The sequence below is a fragment of the Vigna unguiculata genome, chromosome 6 (genome assembly GCF_037176805.1).
Source record: "Vigna unguiculata cultivar grain cowpea cultivar isolate G323 ecotype 2 chromosome 6, ASM3717680v1, whole genome shotgun sequence".
Lineage (NCBI taxonomy): Eukaryota > Viridiplantae > Streptophyta > Magnoliopsida > Fabales > Fabaceae > Vigna > Vigna unguiculata.
The window spans coordinates 47,969,307-47,990,335 of record NC_140797.1 but is presented as its reverse complement, the minus strand read 5'-3'; the positions used below and the strand labels follow the sequence as shown (position 1 = coordinate 47,990,335).

At 30.9% G+C, this 21,029-nt stretch overlaps 3 protein-coding genes across 4 annotated transcripts; 2 read left to right on the top strand and 1 right to left on the bottom strand.

Annotated features, from left to right (window-relative positions):
- The first annotated feature begins 3,333 nt into the window (after window positions 1-3,333).
- Window positions 3,334-6,902, top strand: LOC114188266 (receptor-like protein kinase 7). Of its 2 annotated transcripts, XM_085675247.1 has the most exons (3): window positions 3,334-5,669; window positions 5,766-6,025; window positions 6,103-6,902. In XM_085675247.1, exons 1-3 carry the CDS (start codon window positions 3,469-3,471, stop codon window positions 6,450-6,452), a joined length of 2,811 nt encoding a protein of 936 aa, XP_085531373.1. In that variant the 5' UTR covers window positions 3,334-3,468; the 3' UTR covers window positions 6,453-6,902. The 2 variants fall into 2 exon arrangements, with proteins under 2 accessions (XP_085531373.1, XP_027932655.2); XM_028076854.2 differs by having other exon boundaries at window positions 3,334-6,025.
- Window positions 6,903-7,364: 462 nt separating this feature from the next.
- PIP (proline iminopeptidase) lies at window positions 7,365-11,455 on the top strand. The gene is made up of 11 exons (XM_028075082.2): window positions 7,365-7,619; window positions 7,835-8,037; window positions 8,397-8,495; window positions 8,568-8,678; window positions 8,773-8,835; window positions 9,042-9,135; window positions 9,368-9,465; window positions 9,952-10,053; window positions 10,649-10,762; window positions 10,832-10,906; window positions 11,133-11,455. Exons 1-11 carry the CDS (start codon window positions 7,511-7,513, stop codon window positions 11,235-11,237), a joined length of 1,173 nt encoding a protein of 390 aa, XP_027930883.2. The 5' UTR covers window positions 7,365-7,510; the 3' UTR covers window positions 11,238-11,455.
- A 2,306-nt stretch (window positions 11,456-13,761) lies between these two features.
- LOC114187452 (neurofilament heavy protein) lies at window positions 13,762-16,801 on the bottom strand. Its single transcript, XM_028075714.2, has 10 exons — window positions 16,540-16,801; window positions 16,401-16,465; window positions 16,244-16,305; window positions 15,226-16,122; window positions 15,061-15,139; window positions 14,874-14,963; window positions 14,666-14,779; window positions 14,505-14,588; window positions 14,285-14,415; window positions 13,762-14,193 (listed from the first exon to the last, which is right to left on the bottom strand). The coding sequence occupies exons 1-10, from the start codon at window positions 16,694-16,696 to the stop codon at window positions 14,001-14,003; spliced, it is 1,872 nt and encodes a 623-aa protein (XP_027931515.2). The 5' UTR covers window positions 16,697-16,801; the 3' UTR covers window positions 13,762-14,000.
- Between the last annotated feature and the right edge of the window lie 4,228 nt (window positions 16,802-21,029).

Sequence of the window (21,029 nt, the reverse complement as noted above, 5' to 3'; positions counted from 1 at the left end):
TAAATAAACCATTTGTGTTAAATTTTGTCAATACAAAAATCGTTTCAAATTATCATTTATACTGATTAATTATTTGGGTTAAATATGTTTTTGTTTCTTAATTTTTCGTGAATTTTTGTATTTGAGTTATTTATATTATTTGATACATTTTTACTTTAATGTTAAGTCAAATATTATTACAAAACACGCTTGAAATGTCAAATAAACTTAATAAAATGACTAAATTGGTCTAAAGTTTTAAAATGGATTAATTTCAAAATTCATTGAAAATTAAGAGACTAAAAACATATTTAACCCTAACCATTTTGACATACTTCAACTTAAGTATTAGTTTATAATATTTTTTAAAATACAGAAAGAAAATTAATATCATTAAATTAAAAAGACAATATACATTTATTTTTATGTTTAAGACAAACAAATTTTAATACATCCAAATTTAAAAATTATATATATATTTAACTTTATTAAAGAATATACTTTTAATATAGTTGTACATTCAAATTCAAAAGTAATGATTATTTTTAGACACATATTTATCCGGCCATTTTTTTTCCTTGGATCCAAGAAATAGATAAACATATAAGTTTCTAATGTTTCAAAGTTACAATCATGGATAGTGTTGCTTGTTAGTGTTCTAAATCACACTTACAGTAAACGTACATTAAATTGTAGAATAATTTATCAGTAAATAGTTTTAATTAGATAGACGTATCTATCATCGCTTTCCTTTTTCTTTTTCAATGATTTCATTCTTTTTGCTGAACTATTTAAGATAAGAATTTAACTGAGTATTCTATTTGGACCTTTCCTCTCGTCTTCAATAAAATATGATTTTTTTCAAATATAATTTGTATTATATGCTTAAATTCTATAAGGTGGTATAGTAGATCAATATGATATATATATATATATATATATATATATATATATATATATATATATTTAAAGACCTAATGTTTCTTTAATTATAATAATATTATGTACTAAATAAATAATAAAATAATTGGTTACATATTAATCTTATAAAATATGTTTTACTTAATTCAACTGACAAAAATCGTTTATAAAATAAAATTTGCGTCCAATTTATTTCTATACAATAATTAACATTTTTAAAATACTTTGCAGAAACTGCTTGGATGGACCCAAAGAAAACTCAGTCGGTCGTGGTCACGTCACATGGAAAAAAACCTTAGCCGCTATATATTTCCTATATATTTTCATTTAATCATAAAATTCGAAAATATTCTATTAAAAATAATTATGCAATAGCAAGTAATTACAAAATGAATAGTGGTAAAATGAAATAACATTAAGTGAGGAATATTAAATTGAAATACCGTTTCAGGTATTAAATAGAAGATTGCTATGAGGTGGTGAAATATTAATTTATTAAATAATTTCATTATGGCCAAAATAAATAAATAAATAAATAAATAAATATATATATATATATATATATATATATATATATATATATAAAACATAATTTCATTATTTTCCAACATTTACACTGGAAATTCAATAGATGTAATATTTTAGAGACAAGTTAAAATAACAATATATTTTTACAGAAGTTTTGCATTAAGAGGTGTTTATAATAAGTAAGAGATAATAATTTATTTATAATCACATTTTTAAGTTGTTTAATCTTTAACCAACTTCTAAAATATTTTTTGATGTTTAGATACAACTAAAAGTATAGATAATCAATTATATAACATTAAACACAAAGAAATAACATAATAATCATGAAAAAATTTATATTACAAAGATAAAATTATATCAAGAAAAATTTCATTACATCTAACCTCAATAATTAGAAAGCTAGTTATTTTTAAACGTGGAACACAAAAAAATGACAAAAGAAAGTGATGAGATTGAAATCGGAAGTGATTTTGGAGTTCAATCTCCGATTAATCAAACTTTTACTTCTCTACACAATAATTCAAAACTAAAAAATTAAAACAGTTTTATTAAATATTGTTAGAATTCTCACGTTAGTAAGACTTAAAATAAATTTATAATATAAATGAATATAAATTTCGTCTTACGAATAAATTTTATAAAATTGAGTTAAACTTAAAATTTAATTTTTAACATAACATTGAATTAGAATTTACTACTATTAAATCACCAATTAATATCTATTTCAATTAAACTCAATAAACATAAATCTTTTATGAAGTAAACATAACAGCAATTTATGGCATAAATACAAGTAAAGAGATCTAATAAATATAAAAAATAAGTAATTATAATATTTATTAAAATATATCTACAAACATCATTATATAAAGAGATCTACCATTTTCTTGTACACTTGTCACTTTTCAAATTTACCCTTAACCTTTTTTAAAACTAAACTATTTTTCTTAGGAATTTTACCCTTTTAAAGGGTCTTTTCAAAAGTGTAATAATTTATTTGACAGTTTATCTTTATTTAATAATAAATTATTAAAAGGTAAAGACATGACAAATAATAATAAATTATTATATATTACTACTTTAACCTATCAAATTTTAATTTGACAACTCGCGTACCTAAAAGTTGTCGTCAAAAATAATTTCCAAAGGTGGAAAAAACGAATCTCAATCAAATAACACATTACCACAATCAATGGAGCCAGAACATTTGGCTTATATCAATATTTTTCGTCTAATATAACATAATTCTATATCAATTGGTATTTTGGTATTTGTATTATATTTAAAATTATATATGATACGAATAAATAATCCAAGCATACACCACTACTTTCTTCTTCTTCCTTTTCCTAAAAAAACTTATTTTACACCAAATTCATGTCTTAAAAGTAATTTTTAATTTTAAAAAAAAGTTAAAAATAGAAATTGTGTGTCAAATTCCATTTTTTAGATTAACACCCTCCGAAGTTAGAAGTTATTTTGATTTTCTTTTAACTTCGGCTTTATTTAAAATATATCGTTTAACAAAAAACAAGTTGTTTAAAAGGAATATAACATAATGAAATAAATAAAATAAATATATTAAACAATTTTAAAGTATAAATAAATTCTTTAATAAATTTTTTTCATGCAAATATATATGATATCAATTAAAGAAATTTAGAATTTAATTATAAATTATAAATATTTAAGTTGCTTATTTTTTTTCTGTAATATTTTTAATCCGAAAAAATCAATAATATTGAATTATAATCAGAAATATGCAATAAATACTTTACAGTTAATATATAAATGATGAGTCAACACGTGCAATTAAGAAGAGTCCCATGATGAGGCAGCATAGTCAAAGTTGAGACCGACTTTGTCCTTATTAGCCCATAATTGCATTGTTTCCATGCACGTGGATCATTCTCCGTGTGAAACCAAACCCAAAATTCAACGTAAAACCAAACCAAACCAAACCAGCCTCTTTGGTCCATTCTTCTCCCACCGACTCTTGCACTTACTCCACACTAACAACCTCCCCTCGCCGCCGGTATGCTCGCCGGAGGGAATTTCCGGTACTGCTCGGCGCCCATTATTCCCACTACTGCCCTGTTATTCCTCTGCATCGTTGCTTCTTCCCTCTCAGATGAACTTCAACCACTCATGACGTTAAAGTCCTCAGTACAAAGTTCAGATGTAACTGTTTTTAGTTCATGGGAACAAGCAAGTTCTCCCTGCCTATTCACTGGGATTGTATGCAATTCCAAAGGTTTTGTTTCAGAAATCAATCTTCCGCAGAAACAGCTGGAGGGTACTGTTCCCTTTGATTCGCTTTGTGAGCTTCAATCGCTAGAGAAGATATCTTTGGGGTCTAACAACTTGCATGGAAGGATCACTGAGGGGTTGATGAAGTGCACCAACTTGAAGCATTTGGATTTGGGTATGAATTCATTCAATGGAGCAATGCCTGATTTGTCGAGTCTGTACAAGTTGGAGTTCTTGAACTTAAACTCCAGTGGAATTTCAGGCGTGTTTCCATGGAAATCATTGGGAAATCTAACTAGTCTTGAGTTCCTGAGTCTTGGGGATAACCTGTTGAAGGGAAATTCTTTCCCTTTGGAGGTGTTAAAACTTGAAAAATTGTATTGGCTTTACCTCACAAATTGCAGCATCACTGGGAATATTCCATTGGGGATTGGGAATCTGACTCAGCTTCAGAATCTTGAGCTTTCTGACAACCATTTATATGGTGAGATTCCTGCCGATATAGTAAAGCTTCGGAAGCTGTGGCAGCTTGAGTTATATGATAACAATCTGAGTGGGAAAATCCCAGTTGGATTTGGAAACCTTACTAGTCTAGTTAACTTTGATGCTTCTTATAATCAACTTGAGGGTGATCTTTTCGAGGTAAGGTCCTTAAAAAACCTTGCATCCCTTCAGCTTTTTGGGAACAAGTTGTCAGGAGAAATTCCAAAGGAGCTTGGAGATCTCAAGAATCTCACAGAGCTTTCTCTTTATGCTAACAATCTCACTGGTCCTCTTCCTCAAAATCTTGGCTCTTGGGAAGGCATGCAATACATTGATGTTTCAGACAATTTTCTTTCTGGCCCAATACCACCTTTTCTGTGCAAGAACAACCAAATCAGTGAACTGGCACTGTTGAACAACAGCTTCAATGGAACAATACCAGAAACGTATGCAAAATGCACATCTTTGGTTCGTTTTGCTCTGAGCAGGAACTCACTTTCGGGTGTAGTTCCTTCAGGCATATGGGGCTTGCCAAATTTGTCTCTGTTTGATCTTGCAATGAACCAGTTTGAAGGTCCAGTGACATCAGATATAGCCAAAGCAAAATCTCTGGCTCAACTGTTGTTATCTAACAATAAGTTCGCAGGGGAGTTACCGATGGAAATCTCAGAAGCTTCTTCATTGGTGAAAATTCAGCTAAGTTCAAATCAAATTTCTGGTAACATCCCAGAAAACATTGGCAAGTTGAAGAAACTAACAAGTCTTACTTTAGATGGGAACAATCTTTCTGGTGTCGTACCAGATTCCATTGGTTCTTGTACTTCTCTTAATGAGATAAACCTTGCTGGTAACTCTCTTTCTGGGGCTATACCAGGTAGCATCGGTTCTCTTCCAACTCTCAATTCATTGAACTTGTCCTCAAACAGACTTTCTGGTGAAATTCCATCCAGTTTATCATCTCTGAGACTTAGCCTTCTCGACTTATCAAACAATCAGTTGTTTGGTTCCATACCAGAACCTTTGTCTATTTCAGTTTTCAAAGATGGATTCATGGGAAATCCTGGCTTATGCAGCCAGACTTTGAAAGGTATCACACCATGTTCAATGCAATCCAGAAGCTCCAGGAGACTCAGAAATCTTTTAGTCTGTTTCCTTGCTGCTGTAATGGTTCTGCTTGGAGTGTTTTTCCTCTTCACAAAACTAAGGCAGAATAAGTCCGAGAAGCCACTGAAGACTACTTCCTGGGATGTCAAGCAGTACCATGTGTTAAACTTCAACGAGAGTGAAATCGTTAACGGGATCAAGGCTGAGAATTTGATTGGCAAAGGAGGATCCGGCAATGTTTATCGGGTTGTGCTCAAAGGTGGGGCAGAATTTGCAGTGAAACACATATGGACTTCAAATCTAAGCGACAGGGGAAGTTGCAGGAGCACCTCAACTATGCTTAGAAGGAGTTCAAGGTCACCAGAATTTGATGCAGAGGTGGCCACTCTTAGCTCTATAAGGCATGTGAATGTTGTGAAGCTGTATTGTAGCATCACAAGTGAAGATAGCAGTTTGCTTGTTTATGAGTTTTTACCAAATGGGTGTTTGTGGGACAGGTTGCACACCAGTAAGAAGAAGTCTGAGATGGGGTGGGAGGTTAGGTATGACATTGCATTGGGTGCTGCTAGAGGATTGGAGTATCTGCACCATGGTTGTGATAGACCAGTTATACATAGGGATGTCAAATCCAGCAACATATTGCTGGATGAAGAATGGAAGCCAAGGATTGCAGATTTTGGCCTTGCCAAGATTCTGAATGGAGGACAAGGCAATTGGACCAATGTCATTGCTGGAACACTGGGATACTTACCTCCTGGTAAGCTTTAAATCACTTTATTTTGTATTAGGCAAAAAAAAAAATGTCATGTTAATTTTCTATCTATTGCTGTGCAGAGTATGCCTACACTTGTAAGGTGACAGAAAAGAGTGATGTTTATAGCTTTGGGGTTGTTCTGATGGAGTTGGTAACAGGGAAGAGGCCAATGGAGGCTGAGTTTGGAGACAATCATGACATTGTGCATTGGGTATGCAGCAGTAATAGGAGCAGAGAAGAGGCTCTTGAATTGGTGGATCCTACTATTGCAGAGCATTTCAAAGAGGATGCCATGAAGGTGTTGAGAATTGCGTTATTGTGCACTGCCAAAATTCCAGCTTCAAGACCATCAATGAGAATGTTAGTTCATATGCTGGAAGAGGCAGATCCATGTACCCCAAACAAAATGATTGTGACCATTGGTGCTTAAATAAGGTGTTCCAATTTCCAAAGAATGGAATTTTTTTCTCTCAACTGCAGACATTTGAGTTTTCCTCATTTCTAAGCAGCACAAAAATTGAGGCTAAGAAAGGGTGATAAACACTCGTATTGGATCAAATTAGGTGAAATTTTGGCAAGGCTGTGACCTCTGTTATCAATTGAAAAATGTCTTGCAGTTAGAATGGGGTTATCTCCTGTCACTTGAAATTTTTTGTTAAAAATAAAAATTCTGTGTACGATTATAGAACCATCTGTGAGTGATAAACCAAAGGAGGATTAAGTTGTATGTTGTAGGTTTGTAGCATATGTGTAGTAGTAATGAAATTCTCTTTTCAATAGAATTGTATTTTCTCTATGTAACATGTTATGTTACCTAAAAATCAATGAACACTCTGTTAGTGCTATTTGAATATTGTATGTAATGGACTTAAGTATGGAATCTAAGTCTCCATTTGACAAAATGATCTTTCCTATTTTATTATCTCATTTATGACACATAAATTCTTATTGTATACTTAGCAATTATCTATGTATTCTTTTAAAAGATCTTAAGCCATTAATTATTTTTAAAAAATTATGTTAAAGTTTCTTTTTTCCCCCATAAATCTACTTAATCACATTAATTTTTATTTTTATATTAAAATTTATTTTTGCATCTTAAATCTGATGTATTTATGGTGGCAAATTACTTTTAAAATTTTACTATCCTTTTCGGTTTAAGGAATTTATATTTGTATTCATTTACTTGAATTTTATGTACAGTTTTTTTTTCTCCTATGCCTATTAAAACCCATTTCAAAAACAGGGAAGATTGATTAATAATAAATATAAAAAACGAAAAAAAAATCTGTAATTATAACTGCCTCGTTTGCATCGAACAGGTGACTTTAGATGCAATTAACGGATGATAACAAACAAAAGACACGACAAGATCACCAATTACGAGGTGACACAATTCAGTGAGTGGAAGCGCACACGATCTTTACGTTGGCAAGTGTTGATTGGATAACATAATCACTGTCACATGTTCTTAATAAACCCAACAGAATGAAGTTGGGTTCTTTTCCAAACACCCTCGTCACCTCGTTCTTACCTTCCCTAATTTTCAAATTTCCCATTTCACTTCCATTCTCTCACCCAGGAATCCCTTCTTCAGGTTCCCTCTCTCTTTCTCTCTTCCTCCACTTTCCAGATTTGTTTAGATAGTTTATTAATTATGTGATACAATGATAGAGTTATGTGGGTCACTTGTCTCGTCAAATGTATGTTTGTGTTTCATTACTGTTGAATCTGTTTCTGCATTATTATATTGAATAAATTTATATCTTCACAAGGCTCTTCTAAAATTTGCGGTTTTGGTGTGATGCGCAGGCAGAAAGAGCTTAGTTATTCGCATTCAAAGCATTGATCATAGAATTGAACCAATTTCTAGTAATTTGATGGCTTCAGAAAAGGAATCCGAAAAACTTGTCAGAAATCTCTACCCGCAAATAGAACCCTACAGTACAGGATTTTTGAAGGTTTCAGATCTTCACACAATCTACTGGGAGCAATCTGGAAACCCCAGTGGCCATGTGAGTAGCAATTGACTCGCCTCCAACAATGGAATGAATATGCGTTTTTAAATTTTTTATCTTTTCTATACATGCATTAGGCTTATATGTTTATATTAGGATCAAGATTGGAATGGAAGGCAATAGACCGTTTTTTAGTGGTTCTAAGTATTAATGCAGCTGTATGAACTGTAATGCTAAAACCTATCTTTACACATGCATGTGTGGTCGGATGAATCTAAGCATTTTACATCATTTGGGAAAGCTAAATTATGAGCATTAACACTCTGGTTGTTTTATATTTATTTAATTTGAGGAGAAAGTGTAAATAACGGTAAAAAAGAAATTTGGTTCATCATTTTCTAAGCATTTTATGACAGCCGGTTGTCTTCATTCATGGAGGTCCTGGAGGAGGAACTTCCCCGAGCAACCGAAGATTTTTTGATCCGGACTTCTATCGTATCGTTCTATTTGATCAGGTTAGTTTCTGCAATAATGGTCTCCCATGCTTTTGTGCTATGACACAAATTGACAATTATTATCTTTATCAGCGAGGTGCAGGGAAAAGCACACCACATGCGTGCTTAGAGCAAAACACCACATGGGATCTCATTGATGACATTGAAAAGCTAAGAGAACATTTGGAAATTCCAGAATGGCAGGTTATTTTACACCATCGGTTGTGTTCAGTAGGCATTTTGTGATTCAATATTCTTATGTAATTAGATATGATCTTCTGACCTGTATGATTTGCAGGTATTTGGTGGATCGTGGGGAAGCACCCTTTCCCTTGCATATAGCCAATCTCACCCAGACAAGGTGTTTAACTCAGTTCTTCATTATGATTGGTTTCTTTTTTACTATGTCATAATGATGTCTTCTTTTACTATTATTATTGTTATATTTCTATTATTACTATTATTTTTCCTGTACTGCTCAAGATTGTGTACTCTATATAATTAAGGAGTTTATTTCATGCTATGTTGTTCACTTTTTAAAATACCTTATTATCATTTTGTTACAAGGTTACTGGCATGATCCTCAGGGGAATTTTCCTCCTAAGGAAGAAAGAAATTGATTGGTTTTATGAGGGTGGCGCTGCTGCAATATATCCTGATGGTATGGAGCTGTCTTTTCATCTAATTTTCTGGTGCATTAAGTTTGAATATTTTCCATGCATAATAAGTTTTCCTTTTAATGATTTGAAGAGGTTTGACTTATTTGATGTATGAAATGATGTATAATAATTTGATGTTTTCCGTTGTAGCATAATCTCATATTTGATTTGATTGTGATTTCTGGCTTTCTGCTCATTAGAATCTTGACTTTTAAGCATTTTGTCTCATGTCAGCTTGGGAGCCATTTAGAGATCTTATTCCTGAAAGTGAGAGAGGATGTTTCGTTGATGCCTATAATAAGAGATTGAACTCCAATGATATCGAAACTCAGGTTAGTGTCTCTGTGGTTTTCTTATCTCAGCATGCCTTTCTGAATCTTGTCCTCCCATAATCATAACAAGACTTCTTTACATACTAGTTTGGTTTCAGAGCTGCTGCTCCCTCTTTTTGGCCTTAACTCTTCTTAGAACTAGTTTAGAAATCTATCCTTTACAAACATATCCTCGTATATGAAACGAGGAATAATGAGCTTACCTATGAGTATGTTACCTGACTGGATTGTCTAGAGTGGCTTTTTTGCATATATTGAAACGTTCAATGCCACCGCACACGGGGTTTTCTATTTGATTGAGGAGGTTTGGGGCACAGTTTCTTTGTTAAATGTATAAGGGACAGCCCTAAACTTTTCTTTTCTCTTCCGCTGTCCAATTGCTGACAAAAGATATCAACCCCTTTCTAGAACAGTACTTGTTTGAATGTGATTTATGAATGAATTCAAGATTTTTTCTTGCTTACTTATCTATGTCTTTGTTCTTAGTATGCAGCTGCTAGAGCATGGACTAAATGGGAAATGATGACTGCTCATCTTCTCCCAAATGAAGATAACATCAAAAAAGGGGATGATGATTACTTTTCATTGGTAAGTTCATCACGTTAAGAATCTGGTTGTTGTCTGAAAAGTGTTTGCTATTCACTTTCCAAATCCCATCCCACTGTGCTGTGTAACTTACATAATATGCCATTGTTTGTGTAAAAACACTAACATATACCAATTATATGGATATTTTGTGTTTTTTAAAGTTTGAAGTGCACAACTTTACAAATCTCTGTTCCATATAGATGTTGCTATTGGCCTTTTGGGTATTCTTGAATTCCGTTATTAGTTTATGGAAAACATTTTTCTCTTGTAGAAAATTAGTTAATAATTTTTGCAGTCTGAAAGGAGGAAAATAAGTGGACAGAGTGACAAACTGGTGTTTTTGACGAGCACTGCCTTTTCTTCCTTAGGCACTTTATACTTGTTTTCTCTCTTGTCAAAATTTGTAAAGTCAGACAATCCCTAGTCAATTAGAGTTGCTTTTTGTATATACATACAAGAAAATAATAAACAAAGGAGTCTACAAACCTTTTTCTCTTTAGTTTAGGATTAATTTACATTTGTGTTTTATAGTTGTTTGTGGTTGAGATTCTTTAACATTTGCTGATGAGTGATAACAAATATGTTTTTCTATCAGGCTTTTGCAAGGATTGAAAACCACTATTTTGTGAACAAGGGATTCTTCCCCACTGATTCATACCTGTTGAACAGAATTGATAAAATTAGGCATATCAACACCACAATCGTGCAGGTAAAATAACCTTAATACTGTTGCCTCTAAAATGTAGATTCTTGATGTATTTCTTTCTTAACTTTGTAGGGAAGATATGATATCTGCTGTCCTATGATGTCAGCCTGGGATCTTCATAAAGCTTGGCCAGAGGCAGATTTTAGGGTGAGACTAAAATGTTGCTTTTGATCATTTGCTCTTTTGTGTTCTGTTTTTTCTGCATGCTATGCTAATTACCAATGAAGTTTCAGGATAGAGATCTTAAAGTGATATTTTCTTAGATTTGGTTTCTTCTTATCTAGAAACTCACTGGCAATTAGGAACTAAGAAGTTTTTTCCACACAATCATATGCATAGCATGGTCAAGTTAATAAATCATACGATGAAACAGGTGGTTCCAGATGCAGGGCATTCAGCCAATGAACCAGGCATAACTGCTGAACTTGTGGCTGCAAATGAGAAATTAAAGAACATAATCAAGAACAAAGGGGAATGAAGTGAATGCTGCAAAATCTACGACTTTGATGTCTACAAGCAAAACATTTCAAGTGGCCATGTATTCAAAATCTTTAGTATATCTTGTAAACTCGGGTTGTCTTTGTCATTGTCATAACAAAAACACCCAGATCAACCCAATTTCTTGTTTGTGTTACATCATGGGAATAAATTGTCATGGTTACGTAGGCATAATGACACATGGGATTGTTTTCTTCAGGTTCACTGTTTTTTTTTTTTAAATCTATTAACTTTACTTGATTATCCAATAAAGGGTGACATAATAGGATTGATAAATATGTTAATATTTAAATCGTTTAAATATTTTAAACGATTGATAAACATAAACAAATGTCCTTATTGAGACAGCTTTTCACTGATGAAACATGGGTTGTGAAATAAAAAAAATAGTCTCCATGAAACATAACAGTATATTCTGTTCACATTCACAGCTCCAGAGAGAGGAGCAAACAAAAACAACAAAATATATATTTATATAAAAAGGGAAACCAATGAAGAAACTTGTTTGTTGTAAATCTAAGAAACCCTCACAGCCTTTTTCTCCAACAAATTTTTGGAGACTTTGAAGGATCAAGAGCTTCATACACCACAACTCTCCAAAAAGAACACCTACTTCCCGCCCCGTTTTTTGTTTTTTTTTTTTCTTTTCAGTTTTCTTTGCTTAAAATGAATGATCAAGGGCAATTGGGGCTTCTACCCCGACCACCATAGTAGAAGTAGTCACCCCAATCTCCATTGTGAACAGTTTTTGTTGATCAAAGGTTTGGGAGTTTGTAAATTGCTTGCACGAATTACTTTGACAACATTTGATAGCCTTTTTCTAGTAGAAAGTGAAGAACCTTGTGACACGTTTGAATTTCATTTATCCAACAGTAAGTCACGAGTCTATGACACTATGACAGCGATAAATAACAAACTAGTTCTGTTTTTCATTTAGTTTTCAAATGAAACTAAGAACATATTACTAATTTTCCATGAGTGAAGTCCACTAACATAACTTATTTTCCCATGCACCGAAACAAAGTTTAATAAGCACCACTTCCTTGACTTATTTATTGATTTTTTTGACCAGATTTGGAAGATAGTTCTCCCAAAGTGCTGCCACAAGGAAAGGTGCAAGAAAGGGAAAAAGAAGTAACTAGGTGAAAAAAAGATAGTTCAAATACCAGAATCAGTAGAATAGTTCTTTCAACTATACAGTACCAATATAACACCTTGAGAACATACAAAGAAACTGATATTTGTGGTTTGGTCAGAAAACCAGTTAACATTATCTGGACATGTGAACAGAAGGTTATAGAAACACTAATAAAAAGTATATATTGCAAGATTTTTGTGTAAAACTTTAGAAGAAGACTAAGAAAAGCATTGTATTAAAAAGGATCTTAAGCAATATTTGTGAGGATTTGATTTTTAACTGAAACTGATGGTGTCAAGTAATCTATGTAACTGATCTCAGCAAGTAAAACAGGACTATAGTAGCCGCAAATCAAGAAATTCAACGTTGACCAGGTCATGAATCTCATATTTGTGATAACATTTTCATCAAAGAATGAACCAAAATGAGAGAGATACCTGAGATGCAAGGAGAACAGCATCTTTGTGGAGATAGAGAGTGAAATGACTGATAACACTAAAACTCCCAGTAAGCCATTTTCCAGTAGGAACATAGAGCTGAGACCCCCCTTTTGAAGCATACTCACTCAGATGACTGATTTCAGATTTAAAGGCCTTTGTGTTTGATGTTTTTCCATCTCCAAGACCACCAAAATCCGTCAATGAAGCACTGTAAGCCCTGCAATTTATAGCTTTAAAAGTGTCTATTTTCTTTTAGTATGGATGGAAAATAAAATTTGATTGAGTTGAAATAAGTAAGCAGCAGGGAAAAAGTATAGTACTTGCAAAGATCAAGGCGAGGCCAAGTAATTTCAGAATAATAAACCCTGTCAGGCCATGATAATGTATAGAGGATCTGCAAAGAATTAAAACAAATTTAACTTTTACCTAGGAAATTCATACTACATAATCAAACAGATTTATAAAAAGGTTTTTTTCATCAGATATGTTGACATAAAAGAGAAAGAAACCTTGTTAAAGAGTGTAGCAGAGTCCACAGTTACCTTTTTCCCCATATTCCAGTTGGGATTTTTTATTGCATCAGCTCCATCTTTAAGCTTTTCAACATCATCTTGTTTACATATAAACATGTATGGTCAATAAATGTATGGTTGTTAACAGATTAACGTCATCTTGTTTACACATAAACAAGAAACCTTTCTCTAGTTCAGGAACATAGTCAATTACAAAATTAAACACAAGATATATGTCAAGGGGACTTTAATATTTTATCTTCTTACTCTATATTCTTTCATTGTAAGTGTTTATTAAAAAAAATTGTATAAGCAAGACCTATCTTGAGAGGGCTGCTTTATAAAAGAAATCAAGTTGCACCAAAAGGAATTAATGTTATTCATAATTCAAAACAAATAGTACAAATGAACACATTTACAATAAACACAACTTTTAATTCTATGATGTGGTAAACAAAAAAAAGTTCTCTGAACTTGGAATTTACCACATTTACAAGATTAAAAGAAAAAAAAAAGAATAGAATACACTATTTTCTATGATGTGGTAAACAAAAAAAAGTTCTCTGAACTTGGAATTTACCACATTTACAAGATTAAAAGAAAAAAAAGAATAGAATACACTATTTTCTAAACTATAAATTCAATGATGCCACTCAGTCCCCAATAGTGCGTTTCCTGCTGGAGCAATTCTTTGGCACATGTAAACGGTGAAAGTTTGGTTCAATAGGAACAGTCAATGCCTTCCTAGGCTTTGCTGCCTTTGGCTTCACAATATCTGATGGCTTTTCGATAATAGCACTAAGCTTTGTTGCAATGACAACCTTTTCTTTCTTCCTTCGTAAACCACTGCAATAAACAACGTATTTCATTGGAATCAAAGTTGTTTACAACAACAAACAAACACAACAACGTATTTTACAATCTCACGATTACTTACCTCAGAGGCCTCAGATCTTTACGCTGCGTCATTTCGGATTTTCTTTTGAATTTATCATTCACATTATAAGGTGTTGTAGCAGATAACTTTCGTTGCACCTTGCAGCTGGAGTTGTCAATTTGAGTGCCACCCTACGTAACATTTTGGGAAGTCTCAGTCACTGTCTAAAATACTGTTTTTGCTAAAATATTTATAGGTGAACATAAGTGCATGAACTTACAGATTGGTTTTCCTGTGCTTTTGGGCGTGATTTCTCATCACAACTGCTATAATAATCAGTGTCTGGTTCATAAGTTTCACTTTTCTGAAAGAAAATAAAGAGAAAGGTCAAATTTTTAATATTCAATAATAACGAAAGGTTCACAATGGAACTGAACTCACTTGGTTTACAATCTGATGTTTCCTCATTGCCGTCCCACCAACTTTAATTGCAGTTTCTTTCAAAGGTGAGAGAATTTTTCTATCCAAGGTTGCTTCTTTAAGAATTCCCCTTTCCTGCAGCATAAAAAAATAACATGAATCACACTTGATTAAAAAAAATTGTTTCTTGACAACTAAACAAGCTTAAAAATCCCCTTCCCTTACTTACATCAGTTCTCAGCTTAAAAGGCTTAGGGTTTGTGGGCTTTAGTTTTCTGTGCTTCACAACTGGAGAAGCATTTGTGGTCGATGAAGATTTCTGCTTCAAGGTCAAAATCATAAACGTTATACAGACAGTCAAATTATTCAATAAAGTGGGACTGAAAGTAATCATTAATCTATAACTAAGACCAAACCTTTTGTGTTCTTCTCGAATCATCCTCATGCTTGCTCTCAAGAATAGCCTTTCTTTTGGGCACGTCAGTACTCATCTCTCTGCAGCCAACAAGAATTCATTGATTTCACCAAATTTAAGAAAACAATGGAGAAACAGACATTTTGAGACAAATCAAATTCCTTACATATTTTCATGAAAGATTGAAGCATTTTCCTTGTCATCAGTGAGCTGCCTCCTATTTTCTTTGTCATCAGAAGAAACCAATGAATTTTCTTCAGCCTTCTCAGAAACTTTTCCCTTTGACAGTGAGGTAGTGTCACATTTCGAAGCCTCTGACAAAACTTGAACCATAACTAAGCTCTCCTCCCCTCTTTTTGGTTCTTGGGAAATTTCATCTCCAAGAGATGAAATTTCTGATTCAAGGCATACTCCTAGAGAGCCACATCTAGATTTCTCATCTATCTCCATATCACTAGACTCATTTTGATGAACCTGTCGTTTCTGAGTGCCTTTCTTCACTTTCTTCTCCTTCAAACTTGACATTGCTTTAGTTTCTTGTTCCTTACGCTTATTAGAACACAAGGAATCAAACACACGGCTTTTAACCTCTCTTCCCTTCAATTGCTTCTTTGAGGCAGTCACTGGCAATGACTTGTTTCCTCCTTCTTCATTCTTCTTCACTCCATCGAGTTCAAGCTTTTTCATTGCTGAACACAGTGCTCTCATTGGTGTTTTTAATTCCATAGAACTCTTGATCTTTATGACCTTCTTGGGCGACTGAAAAACAAGAGGCTTAGACACCACTCTGCTCTTAGGATCACCAACAGTCAAGACTTTCTTGCTCTGAACACTCCTAAACGATTCTGCATCGGAAACCTTCTTTTGATGATTCCTTGGAGTGGTCAAAGCCTTGGCCACCGAAGGTGATGGCCTCACTTTAGCAATGGGGGTTGCTGCAACCTTAGAAAGAGGTTTAACTTTGACATTCTTGTCGGTCATCTTGTGTGATAACGAGGGAATATAGTCCATCCTTGAAACCCTTGACTTTGCAGGAGCTGTAAGGGGGCATTTCAACTTTGCGCTGAAAAAACAACAAAATGTCACTCACTCATAATGAATACAACTTTCTTGAAGATTTTAAAGAAGGAAAATAAATCTTGTTACAAGTTCAACATTGATCTTGGTTGAAGGATGGCTACTACCTTGTTTCTTTTTTATTCAAAGCTTTTCTGAGTCGTACATTGGGACTTCTTGCAGCCATAACCTGAAAATCCAAGATCCATTCATCCAATCACCATCATATTTACGTTCATACGTAGAGTGAACGAAACAAAGATGAAGAAAAAAAGACGAACTAACCCGAAGAACAAAATTCTTCTCAACTGTCTCAGGATCCAATTCTTGCTCATGCTTTAGATCGCACCCTATTAGAAAAAGTCATGTCATTGGTAATAAAGAAGAGGTAAAAGATTTGATATAAGATCAGATGAGAAGTTACCAACACGTGAGCAGAACCAGTGGCGGTCCTCGCCGGGACGGCAAGAATCCGGTTTGGTGAAATCTACGTACTTAGGAGCTTCGAAGCTTTCGTAGAAATCATCACCAATTTCCAATTCTCCTTCGAATAAACGTAAGTACGATAGAGTATCTGCCATAACTCTTCTTTCTTCTTTCTTCTTTCTTCTTTCTTCTCTTTCGTCTTGCTTTTGTCTTTCGTCTTGCTTTCTCTCTGTTGCGAATATCGTGGGATTGTAATAAGATGAGAGGTTGGTCCTCTAGGCGCGCTTTTAAATAAAAATTGTCAGTAACTAGCCGTTATGATTTCAACAGCGGGTTAGAGAAACGGCATCAAAGGGGTCCCATGGAGTTTTCTTCCTGCACCCCTAACATTTTTTCTTAAAATCCAAAATTACCCTTTGTAAGATCCAAAATTACACTTCAAAATCTTTTCTTAAAAATCCAAAATTTTTATTTCATATTTTGGTTTCTAGAGATTTAAATTCTAAGGTATTTCTAATATAGCTATTTTTTGTAAGATTAATTGGTTAGATAACTTGGTTGATAGATCGTGAGTCATAATTTTTAATGGTAAATTATAAATATTTCTTTATACTAAGTATTCTTAATTGAATAAAAATGAGTTCCAATTAATTTTTATATTTGGTGAAGGTGTTATTTTCTCAAATGTGTAAAAGTGACTAATTTTTTTTATTTCCTTAAAGATAATTTAAATATATACATTTTTGTATGATTTAAAATTAAATTTTAAAATGGTTGAAAAAATTTAATATCAACTTTTAAATTTTTGCTGGGAATTTAAAATATAAGTTTCACAATAAAATATGTCTATGTATTTTAAATTATATTAGGTATAATATTTATTAAAAACATATTAATCATTCATCATCAAAATTATAATTTATATACAAAAATATGTATTAATATAAATTTTAATCCCATAAAATTTACTATTTATTTGTAGAGTGTATAAGGTAGATACTAATTTTAATTAAATAAAAAATATATAAAATTATAGCCATCTCAACTGGGGATATATAATAGAATCCATTGTAGTTTATTGCTTCTCTCTCATCTTCTCTCTCATCGCCTACCCCAATCTGCAACTCCATCATCATCAACGTTTCTTCAACCTCTTTCAGCTGAAAAAAAAAACCAAAAAAAAGGTACGTGCTGCTGCATCGATCCATCTTTATTATCATTTTTTTTTTAATTGTGTTGGTTCTATTATTTATGAAACGTTTAAGATAGTTTAAAATAATACATGACACGAGAGAAGAAAAAAAATTATATATAGAAGTACTCTTTTGAGTCTGACTTGATTCAACAGCAGCAACTTGTTTCACAGCATGGGTTATACAATCCTTCATATTCATTCTTTGTGTCATGCAAATATTTCTCTTCCACCAAATATTATATATACAACAAAAATAATGAACCACTTTATACCATAAATACTTATGATAAACACTCTTGCTATTGGAATGAGGATCATAGATGCTTATTATAAAGGTAAAGGTAATGGAGATTGTGCATGTTGTTTCTTTAAGGGATCAATCCTTATGTTATAGGTTATTCTAAACTTTTAACTTGTCCTTAATTAATTATATCGAGAATAATATTTTGACTATTATATTTTAACAATTTTTTCTTACAATTTGATGCGTCATCTTCTAAAAGTTTTATAACATAGAGAAATGAGAAAATAAAAAGTGAAAGAATAAATAGCTACTTAGGAGTAATGTTGTAAGAAAAAAATGTTAAATTTAATTGTCAAAAAATTATTTTCCTAATTATATATATATATATATATATATATATATATATTCTATAATTTATAATGATTTTATCAAATATTAGGAACTGATAGCATGTAACTATATAAATAAAAAAAAAAGATGTTAATTAATGTTATTTTTATTTTAAAAGATATAAAATATAATTTTTTTGTCTTAAATAGATGGGTAAGAAAAATTGTATATAACTAGTTTATATGATATACATTGGTTACACTGAATTTTATACGATGTAGTAAAATTGTATATAACTAGTTTGTAGGCACTCCAAGAAATGTATTTAATATTACTTTTATTTTTATCTGTCTAGTTTAAAGAATAACACTGTATTAAAGATTATAAATGTTAATTTCATTTATATTATATTTATTTACGTTTTCATATGATTTTATTATTTCTATAATTTTTAAGAATGTAAAAAACTAAAAGAAATAGATTCAAAGTGTGATGTTAGGTAATCCTAATTTAATTTTTGAAATAAAGATATTAAAGGGGTTAAATAAGGAACATGGAACAAAACAAGAAAGTGTTAAGAAGCAGATAAAGAGAGAAACCAAATTTAGGTGCAAAAGTAAATAGAAGTGTTTTTGTCCCATCACAAAGGCAATGCAATGCTAATAAAAACAATAAAGGTGTCTGTCTTCTCTCTACTTGCCTACATTGAATGCCATGCCATGCAAAATTAATGGCTTTGCATTTGCCACGATAATTTTTATTTAATTGTACGAAGATTTATTTAAAAAAAAAACTAAATCTTTTATGAAATATTTCTTAGAACAAATCTGTTTATTTATTTTGTATATTTCAGAATCTTATTTTGTAAATAAATTATAAATAATAAACCTCTAATTGGTATATATATTAAGTGACCTAAATAATATGATAATAATAAATAAATTCTACATCTCGACAAATAGGTTTAAAAAATTCTTTTAATCAACTAATTTAAAATAATTTGTGAAAATATTCAAGACAATAAGATTTCTTATTAATAAGAATTCAACCTATTATCACTGAAAATAATAATTCAGTTTTTTTAAATTGATATTTATGATCAATATTTTACATTTAAAATAAATATATAAACATAATTTAAATTAATAATACATAAAGAAATAAAATTAATTTTAATATAAATTAAAGCTTTTATATTAACTTATAGTATTTGTTTTTTTTTTTAAATTATTTAAAGTTAAAACTTATTAATTTTATTCTGACACAAACTTAAATTATTAATAATAGTAACTTTAAAATATTATTTTAATTAAAAATAATAATATTTTTAATATAGTACTAAAATTGCTTTATTATATAAAATATTTAAATTTCAATTTATTAATTATAAATATATCTTTAAAAAATTCTAACTCTAAACATTATTTTCTTTAGAAAAATAAAGGAAAAACTAGCCTAATTGGGATGTGAGCTCCGCTGACACAACACAAACCAACTTGGAATTAGACTTCTTGAAGACGAGGTTTTGAATTGAAGAAAAACAAATAAAGGATTGGGGATGGATAAAGAATATAGGTTTAATTACTATTTTCTCCGTTTTATTCTGTTAAATTTCTCTTTTAATTTTTTAATTTTAATTTTATCTTAATGTTTGAAAATTTGATAAAAAATTAATTCTTTTATTACATTTTTTGAAATGAATTAAAAAAAAATTCATCAAAATTAGAATCGGGTTGAAAAATTCTGTATCCTTCTAAGAAATTTAATAAAGAAAACTAAATTACATCAATTTAAAAAAAAATTAAAATCAAATTAAAAGTAAAAAGAATAGAAACCCCAACTTATATTTGAAGGCAGAAACGACAAGAATAATTAATTTTTTTTATATAAGCTTAATTAATTGAAGTTAGGTTCCAAGAATAGTTTTAATATATTAATAAATGATGATTGGGAGACAGTTAGCCTTGAACATGGTGGTTGGTATTAGATAAGTCATTAATCGATTCACAACTAACTGTCATATTCATATCAAGAATTTTCAGTCAAACCTATTGATGAGATGCTACTTACTTATTATCCAACAGAGAAAGTTTACAAGATCGATCCATTCTTATATTTTTAATTTAACTTTTTTTTTCTATTTTTTTAAGTCTTAATTCTGATTTAAGTAATTTTATATATATTTTTTAAATTTTTTAAATCAAATTTGTTTGATTTGAATAATTAATATAGTTTTAATGTTAATTTTTATGAAATTTTTTTAATCGTTTTAAAAAATTTAATAAAAAAAATAAATTAAAATCATAAAAGGTGGAAGGAAAATTTAATATTTTTAAAGGAAAACAGAAAAAAAAAAATTCAAACAAAAAAAATAGCATGCCAACAACTATTATTATTATTATTATATTAATTAAAGTGAATTTAAAAATAAAATTAAGTGAAAATTAAACGTTTTGTTGATAGTTAAAATTCTTATTTAAAATTTGAAATGGTTAAACTAATTTAATGAAAATAAAAATATTTCTTATATGATATATTTTTGTGTAACTATAATTTAGTTTTTCTATTAGTTTTAAACATTTATAATTGTTTATTTAATTACCAATCGGTTGGATTACGTCTCTGGTGTAAATCATTATATTTTTATTCTTCTTTTTTGTAATAATAATGAATTATATAAAATGTATTTAAAAAATGTTATCAATTATTATCTATTAAT

Excerpts from the sequence above, each read along its gene's own strand:
- LOC114187452 (XM_028075714.2), bottom strand. The coding sequence starts at position 16,696 with ATGGCAGATACTCTATCGTACTTACGTTTATTCGAAGGAGAATTGGAA. Across the intron at positions 14,780-14,873 it reads CTTTTAAGCTGAGAACTGAT|GAAAGGGGAATTCTTAAAGA; the intron begins GTAAGTAAGGGA and ends TTTATGCTGCAG. Across the intron at positions 14,589-14,665 it reads AACATCAGATTGTAAACCAA|AAAAGTGAAACTTATGAACC; the intron begins GTGAGTTCAGTT and ends ATTTTCTTTCAG.
- LOC114188266 (XM_028076854.2), top strand. The coding sequence starts at position 3,469 with ATGCTCGCCGGAGGGAATTTCCGGTACTGCTCGGCGCCCATTATTCCC. Across the intron at positions 6,026-6,102 it reads ACTGGGATACTTACCTCCTG|AGTATGCCTACACTTGTAAG; the intron begins GTAAGCTTTAAA and ends ATTGCTGTGCAG.
- PIP (XM_028075082.2), top strand. The coding sequence starts at position 7,511 with ATGAAGTTGGGTTCTTTTCCAAACACCCTCGTCACCTCGTTCTTACCT. Across the intron at positions 8,836-9,041 it reads GCCAATCTCACCCAGACAAG|GTTACTGGCATGATCCTCAG; the intron begins GTGTTTAACTCA and ends TTTTGTTACAAG. Across the intron at positions 10,907-11,132 it reads GGCCAGAGGCAGATTTTAGG|GTGGTTCCAGATGCAGGGCA; the intron begins GTGAGACTAAAA and ends ACGATGAAACAG.